The 9,779-nt window shown below is 39.9% G+C and overlaps 1 protein-coding gene across 1 annotated transcript; it reads left to right on the top strand.

Moving 5' to 3' along the window:
• Nucleotides 1-445: 445 nt before the first annotated feature.
• On the top strand, nucleotides 446-9,551 carry LOC139718605 (monomeric sarcosine oxidase-like). Its single transcript, XM_071630071.1, has 5 exons — nucleotides 446-616; nucleotides 1,625-1,766; nucleotides 5,330-5,911; nucleotides 8,188-8,331; nucleotides 9,310-9,551. Exons 1-5 carry the CDS (start codon nucleotides 491-493, stop codon nucleotides 9,549-9,551), a joined length of 1,236 nt encoding a protein of 411 aa, XP_071486172.1. The 5' UTR covers nucleotides 446-490.
• Nucleotides 9,552-9,779: the final 228 nt, after the last annotated feature.

Raw genomic sequence — 9,779 nt, 5'->3', positions numbered from 1 at the left:
AGCAGCTTGAAGGTACTATTTATAAATGGGTACAGTGATTTTAAAAATGTTTTGAGTTATCACATTTGATGCAAATACATGTGTATGACCAATTGTATCTCAAAACATCCTACCATATATAGAAATTTTGCAATGAGACCTAAAATATAAGGAGATACACATGTATTACTATTTCTATCCACAACCAAAACTGCAGTAGATGGCTTATGGTAGCTAGAAATACTTTTATTCAACTGTTGCTCATATTTTGTATTACATCTCTTTCAATACTTCACATTCATTACACTGATTAGCATTTTACATAGGTTTTTCTATATAACTCACATATCATGTTAGAACTATTTTGAAACATTATTTTTTTTAAAATCTGTAAATGGGAGATAATGCATTTCAGTTAAAGAGACACAACTGTCCCTATTTGTTTTCTTCTTCTTTATCAGCCTTCTGGATGTAACCACCAGCCATTCAGTACCAGCCATTCAGTGAAATCATGAGTACGCTGTATGACATCTGCGTTGTAGGAGCTGGGATGGTTGGCTCGGCTGCGGCCAAGTGGTTGTCACGGGAACCGGGCATCAAAGTTTGTCTACTGGGGCCTCAAGAACCAACTCCAGAGGTTTGTATAGGAGGATGGGTGTGGACATGCAGAGACTATATGGAGACCTCTACCAATTGATATTGGCAGACCCAACATTTTGAACCAACTGTAGGGTTGTGTTCATATATATACATGGGAATGGGTGTGGTTATGTAAGGGAAATAAGACCCGGGACCTCAACCAATTGGTAATGGCAGACTATAACATGTTGAACCAACTCCAGGGGTGTGTTCAAATGGGAGAATGGGTGTGGCTATGTGAGTGCAATGTAGAGACAGTAGACCTTAACTATTTGGTCTTGGCAGACTATCTAACATTTTGAACCAACTCCAGGGGTGTGTTCATACAGGGGAATGAGTGTGGTTATGTATGGGTAATGTAGAGACCTCTACCAATTGGTATTGGCAGACTACAACATTTTGAACCAACTCCAGGGGTGTGATAGGGAAATGGGTGTGGTCATACAAGGGAAATGTGAAGACATAAGACCTCAACCAATTGGTATGGCAGGCTGCAGCTTTTTGAACCAACTCCAGGGGTGTGTTCATACAAGGGAATGGGTGTGGTCCTTATAAGTTAAATGTGGGGACTGGAGATTTCTACTAATTGGTATTGGCGGACTGCAAACATGTTAATTCTTTCAGTCTTGTCTGACCTGTCCAAGGCACATTCTTCATGCATTATTCTAATCTCATGTTTCCTTTATTTCCACTTACTGCTCTCTCTCTCTCTCCCCCTCCCCTCTCTATCTCTCTATCAGTCTTATCTATCAATCTACATATCTATCTATCTATCTATCTATCTATCTATCTATCTATCTATCTACAGTATATCGTCAGATGAATTATGTGAAATTAAATGAGGTTTTCAGAATAGTAAATGCTCCAGTGCAACTAAACTAATTCAAGTAACCTTGCAGTCATTATAGATTACTTTTAATGATCCTTCTGATTAATGTTAGCAAGGATGTGCATTCTTTTTTGATAGTTTGTGACAATCTTAGTTCAGTTGTGCATTCTTTTGTAGGAGTGGAGATCTGAGAAGCGGAATGTGTTCTCCTCTTACTATGACGAAGGTCGCATTACACGAGAGCTGGACGCAGACATCACGTGGGCAACATTGGCACAAAGATCTATTCAGGAGTATGACAACATCGAGCGAGAGAGCGGTCAGTTGAGTAAAACTTTCACCAGTTTGCCATACTTTTGTTATTTATGTGGTTTTCTTTTCTTATTCTAAGTATCAGTCTAGATCAACACATGTTCAGTGGTGACATTCCCATGGTTAGCAGGGTTGGCGGAGCGTTTTCAAAAGTGTGGGGGCCCACTTCCAGGTTTTATGAGCTAACAAGCGAAAAAAAAAAAAAAGGGTCCTCAGCTCATCTCTTCCCTTCCATTTCCGGGTTTCTTCAGCTGACAAGCAAAAAAAAAAGTCTTTAGTGGAAAAACATATAACCTTACCATGCTGACACTTCAAAATCTCTATCTATTTAGTGCCACTTACGTACTTCAGGTTAAAAAAAGTGTGGGGGCCCAAAGTGATGACACCTTATGTATTCCTTCGTATGGTGCACAAAAAGTGGGGGGGGGGGGGGGTGTGAACCCCCACGGCCCCCATATTTCTGCCGGCCATGGTTAGGGGTTGGATGAATTGTGAGAAATACTTTTAAAAAAAAATCTCTGGAGGATTCAAATTCAAACTGTTAAATATAAATGGGAAAAGACCATGCCCTAGAAAGGTTCATACACATTTAAGTTTTTAGTTAACAGTTGCTTAACAATCATACCAAGGTTAGATTTTGGATGAAAACTTGTTCATTATTCTAATCAAATTCATTTATCTGTACATAAAAAGCCCCACACATACTATTGTATCACACAGGTTTTTAAACTTAATGTAATAGGTGTATTATAGGAGGGTGCATGGTATAACAAATTGTACCTGTAGAGTAGATCAGTGAATGAAAAACATCAAAGCTTCTATAACATGATGAAAAGGAGTGCACCTGTCAACTGGCATTATGAAAATTTTGAGATTTCACACTGATAGGACCTGTTTGCAAAATTATCCCTATATATCTGAAAACACCACTCCAAATGCTGTAAAAGTACTCATATGTGCGCTAGCTGATTATGCAAGAAAGAGTAGCAAAAATGATTTAATTAATAAAGATGAGCACCTGTAGCTAGTGACTTAATATACTCTTCATTCTGTGCTGTTTTCATGTTTATAGCATGCTGATAAAGCAGCAAATACAAAGGGTGATTTATCTCTGATGGTATAGTGGAGTTGTACACCCATGCTGCTGCACTAAACTCCGAATAGTGTTCAAAGGTCAGCGCACCATATCTAGAGTAATCCATCATATCTATGTAATGGCAGCTTACTTACTATTCCACATTGTGTGCTGCCAATGAGCTACATTTTGTAGACTGTTAGTCACAGAGACAGAGATGCCAAGTTCAAAAAACTTTTATGAGTGAGATTTTTATGACTCGGCGTCTCGGCGCTCGCGCGCATGCGCACGCGAACGAGGAGGGTGTCCCCCTCCCATGGTAGGGAGCTGTTTTAAATTATTAGCTCTTAATGATGCGATCTGGTGCATACTTAAGTGACTATTTTTTACTAATTTTGAAAGGCAAAAGGGAAATATACCTTCAATTGCAACTATCACTCTAATCCTTTGAGCTATGCTCCTTATTTTTGGCCCGAATTGCAGACTTCACCAGATGCGTGAGAAAAATGGGTGCCATGCGTGAGATCGTGAGACAGACCCTAAATGCTTGAGTCTCACGCAGAATGCGTGAGACTTGGTAGCTCTGCAGAGAGTTCATGTTGATAATGCACTTTAACCCTAACTAGGCCAAGGGGGGGGGGGGGGGGCCTCCGAGGCCCCCCCCCTCGACGTTCCGCGCGATGTATCACAATCGCAAAAAGCTATCGCCGCGATGTTTCATGACTTTTTTCTTTCGAGTCTCCCGCATCTTTTGACACCAAATTTGCAACGCCCGGGCTCGCGGTTCCGAAGTTACGCATGAATATGTACATATGCATGTCAGACCAAAAATTGCTCAAAAACGTGAATTCGTGTACAATTTCAATGCAAACTGTGCTTACAGGCAAATTTCATAAAAGCATGATTATTTTGGTGTTTTATTGATTAAAATCAATGAATAACATATTTTCTTGTTCGGAGCGATGTCGCGAAAAAAATTCATCGAAAAAAACAATGAAAAACATAAAGTCGAAAAAACGAGGAAATACATAAGAAATTCAAAAAACAATAAAATACTTAAGATTTTTTTCTGATATCACAATTTTTTTTCATTACATTTGCTAAGGACACTAAAAAGAATATTTGCACAAAAAATGTGCCTGTTTTGAGCTTTATTTTGTGATTTATACCAAATAGTCTGATTTCATGCATCATTATGCATAAATTAGCATAATTTAGCATAAATGATAATTTTTTGGAAAATTAACTTAACGGTATTTTAGATTACATTATAGGCAATGTGTGTGCCAATTTTCGTCGCGATCGCGCGGTTGACGGCCGAGATCTGGAGGGGGGCCTGGGAGGCCCCCCCCCGGCTCTATCAACTACCTAAATAGCCCGGCCTAGTTAGGGTTAAGTCCTATTTATGGTGTGATGATATGCAAAAAACAACAACAAACAAACGAGCAAACTCAGTAAATGAATGGTCCTGATTATTGCTACAGTTCAGAATTCAAGAAGTGTTTCTCTTAATTTCTATATTTTCATATTCCTCTTGAAATACCAAGGTCAAATTCATTACCAAATATGTCATTAACATAATAGCTAGGATGATAGAATATCATATTAGTACACATGGGCACCATGTCCAACTTGAGGGCCCAAAGGGGGCCCAGAAACCCCAGATTAGAGAATCATCGACGAATCTCCTTCTATATACCCAGAAATTACAGAGCTGAAATGTTATAAATATGTTCATTTGTAAGTGCAGTTTCAAGTTTGTTCATGCCAGATCCAATTGCGTCCAAGGCCCAGGGCATGACCGCAGTGGAGACCATTTTTTATCTTCTTTTTGAAAACGTATGGTCAAATTTCCTACAAACTTGGAAGGTATTATAGCCAGTGTGGTAAAATATACAAATGGATACCATGCTTTCCTAGAGGCCACCAAAGCCCCCCCCCCCCCCCCCCCCCCCCCCCCCCCCCGTCGCCCTCGCCCCAACCCAAGTTTGCTATGTTCTTCTTGGGTCGTAGTCTTTAAAGGGACCGTGGAGTTTTGGTTGACACCTAATTTCAGGTTTCTAACATTTTTTGGTGAGATAATGAGAAGTCTCTTATGAAATATGAAAGAGCATGTAATTTTATGAGGAATTCAATGTTTATTTGATGAAAATTGGTTTTGAAATGGCTGAGATATCCAAAAAAGAGCGATTCTAATAAAGTGTGGGACCCACACTTTATTACGATCGCTTTGTTTTACTTTGTTTTTGGATGTTTCTGTCATTCCAAACCAGATTTTCTTCAAATAAACTTTGAATTCCTCTTACAATGGTATGTTCTGTACTATATCATAAGTGTTTTCTTGGTATATCGCAAAAAGTTAAAAGCCCAATTCTCATCTCCACCGATACTGTACCATCCCTTTAATAATGCGTGGAAAGTGAACATATACTTGAGTGAGTGTTAGATCTCTGGGTTTCTTGATTTTTTGTCCTCCAATATCTGTGTGTTTGCAGGCATTCAGTTCTATGAGGAGGTGGGATGCCTTTTCATTGATGAAGAGGGAGGTGAAAATATCAAGTCAACAATAGAGAACGCAGAGGAGATGAACCTTGACACATACGAGCACCTCAGCACCGATGAACTCCGGAAGAAATACCCTTACATGAGGATCAAGGATGGTTGGCAGGGGCTGTTGAATTTCAAAAATGCCGGTCACATCAGTCCGAGGAGGCTGGTCGCTGCCCAGCAGAAGGTGGCCGAGGCTGGAGGATGCGAGGTCGTTGTCGACATCGCCATCGCGGTGATGGAAGGGGAGTCTGGTGGTGATGGGCGGGATGGGGACATCATTACTATTCAGTGCGAGAGTGGCCGCAAGATCCAAGCAAAGAGGGCGCTTCTATGTACGGGGGCATTTACAAACTGCCACAGACTCTTGCCAGGAGACAAACAGGTTGATTTCTATCCCTGCCAGACGTTAGTTCTGAAACTGGAGTTGACGGAGAAAGATGTGAAGGATTTGTCGACCATGCCATGCATACTTTCCAGAGCCCCTGGCCTGAAATCCTACATTCTGCCACCAATACAGTATCCTGATGGTAAGACATGAATCTGTCATAGAATTCTGATGGAGTGGAAACTTAGTATAAAGAAATCTTTGGGAAGAAGACAATTTGTTCTTTAGAATTATATCAGATATTTTGTTATAGCAAATAGGTAGAGTGAAATTTGCATTGTGATTGGTTGGATAGTATCACATGATCGTGCAAAAATTTTGTTATAGTGGCACAACCGTGCCACTATAACGCTTATAGTACGAAGAGATTCGTGCAAGGCCTAGGGAGGGCGGCCGATGGACGTAGTAAGTCAACGTCATGTGCGTGTAGAGCTCTGGACGCAGAATGTAGGAGTTTATAAAAAGCGAGTCTGCTCTGTGATGTGCAATACGCATACACGGCTGTACTAGTGTCGCACACTGTGTACAGTTTGTACGTAAACTACATTAGGTTGCGGTTAACTCTGCGTGCAACAAGTGCAGTGCCGGCAGTACGGTGAGTCTTGTTAGATCTAAATTAAGGCCTAGACCTACGGAAATACATGTAGATCGAGGGACCTATTTACTATAACATTAACAATTAGTGCATGTTCTATTGATGCACCAGTACCGGTACTGGACTATAGAATTCCAAATACTAAATTATCCCTTGTGCAGTTCTATTCACCTCGGCCTGCGGCCTTGGTGAAACAAAACAGCGCTCGGGATGATTTAGTATTTGTCGTTCTCTAATCCAGTATAGTGCATCATAGAGCATGCACTATTTATATAATATATCAGTAGTCAATGAACAATACAAAACAAAGGAAACAAATTCACTGGGACTGGAAAAATTAGTTTATTAAATCAGGTATTTTGTTTTATCAGATCTCTGTATATTGAGTTTCCACTGCATGTTATATTTGGATGTTTTCTGTCAATTCATACTGATACTTCCTCTTAATGTAAACAAGCTATCTAATCTGGCCCTGTGATGTCAAACTTTGAAGTGATTGTCTTCCCAAAAGCCAAGTAATCACTCATCCAAATCAACCAGAGAGTTTTTTCAGTGAATCATGACTGATTGATTTGAAAAGCACAAATGTTTTCCTGGTAGACCTTTCATTCAGGGACACAGTTCTTTGAGTACAATCATGGTGCATGCCAGAAGTGATAATGTTGAGAGCAAGCTTGCATTGTGATTAGCTGAGCAATGTCATGAAATAAGTTTCACAGCTATTATTGCTGTCATTTATTTCAAGTTTCTTCCAACTTAAGTCTGTGCTGCTCTGACCATAAACAGAGCTGCATGTACTGTGATTGTTATCTAGTCAAAGCTTTTATTTGTTCAAATTCATGAAATTTTTCCGTCGAGGTGTTATAATTGCAACTAATTGACAAATTGCCCTACATCGACGTAAATAAGCACTGACTTGATCAGTGTTTTAGTAGTTGCCAAAAAATATATATCATGGGCGTACATACTTGATCAATTCAGTGCTTATTTACATCGATGTAGGGCAATTTGTCAATCAGCTTGTTAGTTTGGCTTTAACATTTTGTTAACTCTATCTCCATTTTTGGAAGCCTGTTTGCACTGTCATCAACACTTCTACACTTATGAATATATCATATGCATAGATAATATATTTGTATCAATGTATATGTGGGCCATGATGCCAGAAAAGGGCCCCTAGGGCATTAAATACTGAAAATGAGTTTTCACCTGCACATTGTAGAAGGAACTCTAACGTATTTCGATATGCAAACCTTTTTCTAAAATTCCACTCCTGAATGCCCCAATTATGACATTAAAAAAACATGTTTTGTCAAAATCCTGTCACTTTTATGCATCTATATGCATGTGCGTGCAGTTAGCTAGCTGATCTTTTTTTGCGTGTATTGATTTGTCAAACTTCCGTGCCGTTTTGTGGCGTTTGCGCGCAGTGGCGCTAAGGGCCCTTTTCTGGCGTTGGGCCCATAACTATATAAAACATGAGATCACCTTCAATGTTGATTGGTTGTTTTCCTTCAATGTTTCTGGTCGTATCTTCAAAATGCTGAGCTAAGCACACAGCTGTGACTTTACCTGCATTGTACATTGTACTCCTAATTCTGTCTGCCAATCAGAAAGTATAACTTGCTTGCTTTGTTAATCTTTCATATTTGAATAGGCTCCTAGGTTTACACCATGAAATCATTCCTTTCAGTGGAGTTTTTTTTTCCTCTTGTGTGACCTCAACAAAAAAAAAGAAGATGATTTCTTGACCCACACTGAATAAACGGAAACCATTATTGTAGTTGTTGTTTTTTTGTCCTCCTCCTCTATTTCATTGGTAGGGAAATACTACCTTAAACTTGGCGGATGGAACAGAGGACTTCAGATTGATGACCTAGCGGAGATTGGGGCGTGGTTCCGCAGCCAGGGGGAGAACCATGAGGGTGTGGAGTCCCTTCGACAAAAGATATTGTCTCTTATTCCAGGTAAGTTATGTACACTGCTGTTAGGATAGAAAAGCAATTGTCTGAAGTGTGATATAAGAAATAAGATTATAGAATAAAATGGGTAGCGAGAATCCTGCAATCTCATTGGTTGAGAGCTATGTGTTGATTTTGTATTGGCCGCATGCTGAATCAAAGTGGTAAACATGTTATCGCACACTTGTAGCAAAGGTACTTGCACTTGTAACAATTAAGGTTCGCGCACTAAGCAAGTGTTCTTGCACTCAGTAAAAACTGATGCATGATTTTGGGACTCTCGTCTATGGCAAGCCAAAAGGAAATGCATCCAGTAAATTTGTCATCGGGTAACACGATAGAAAAATGAGTTTTTGGCAAGAAAATTACCCATTCTTTAACACAGATGATGCACAGGTCTTTTTGTGCATCAGGCGGAATATAGTGTGCATGCGATAACTATGGAATCTAGCATAATTTAAGCATTCCATAGTTACCTTATACACATAGCTCCGACTGATGCACTCAGACCTGTGCGTCATTTGTATACTATGGTAAACATAATTATACATGTATATCTGTATTGTATATGTGTGTAGGTTTATAATGTATCTATCTATCTATCTGCAATGAAAGAGTTTCAACACACACAAAAAAAAACAATTCCATTCTTGTTAACTTGAGATATTTGGAATTAAAGCTGCACAAAAACAAGGAAAAGGATAAGAAAATATGGGATACATGTACTTTTAAACATAGTTCAAGAATGATGTCATGTTATATGTTACATTTTGAAATTGAACTGTATTGGTAAACTGTGGTGTGATATGTTACCACTTTTAATGTCCAGTGTTTGTTTGCTCTGATGTGATATAGGTTCTGCTTTTGAACAGAGAGTAAAGGGTCCTCTTATGTGTAATTAATGTTGCTACATTTGCTCATGTGGTTCTTGGGATCCATGTAAAGTGCAAGATAAACTAATTTCTCCTTTCCCTTCTTGTCAAGGTCTCAACCCAGTATCCATGACGACGGCGTGCTGCATGAGTTCCCACACACCAACAGACCGCCTATTCTGTGACATGATCACGCCCCGTCTTGGTGCTGCAGTGTGTATGACGGGCCGCGGGGCCAAGTCGAGCGATGAGATCGGGAGAATGGCTGCACGCATGATAGCCAAGGGCTCGTGGGACTACGACTTGCCAGCGGAGTACTTCAAGCTGCGCTATCGGGCAAGCAAGTCCGAGTGAGATTCGTGGGAGACAATGTCATTATCGGCATCAGTGCGGGAGCATCTGTAGGCATGCAAAGTGATTTCAAATTCATGTTTGTGTGTGTATTTTTTCACTCAAGTAGCCCATCTGATCAAAACACGTTGGTATTGAGAAGGAAGAAATATCCAGATATTTACAGGTGGTTTGACTTTACATATCATGGCTGTTAATAATTTGGAGATGGTACGGTGGTCTTGTGGCCCA

Source organism: Diadema antillarum, unplaced genomic scaffold (assembly GCF_040938485.1).
Source record: "Diadema antillarum isolate AM-2024a unplaced genomic scaffold, OU_Dant_1.0 scf00000097, whole genome shotgun sequence".
Classification (NCBI taxonomy): Eukaryota; Metazoa; Echinodermata; class Echinoidea; order Diadematoida; family Diadematidae; genus Diadema; species Diadema antillarum.
The sequence above is the reverse complement of the archived record's forward strand: the minus strand, read 5'-3'. Positions and strand labels throughout refer to the sequence as shown.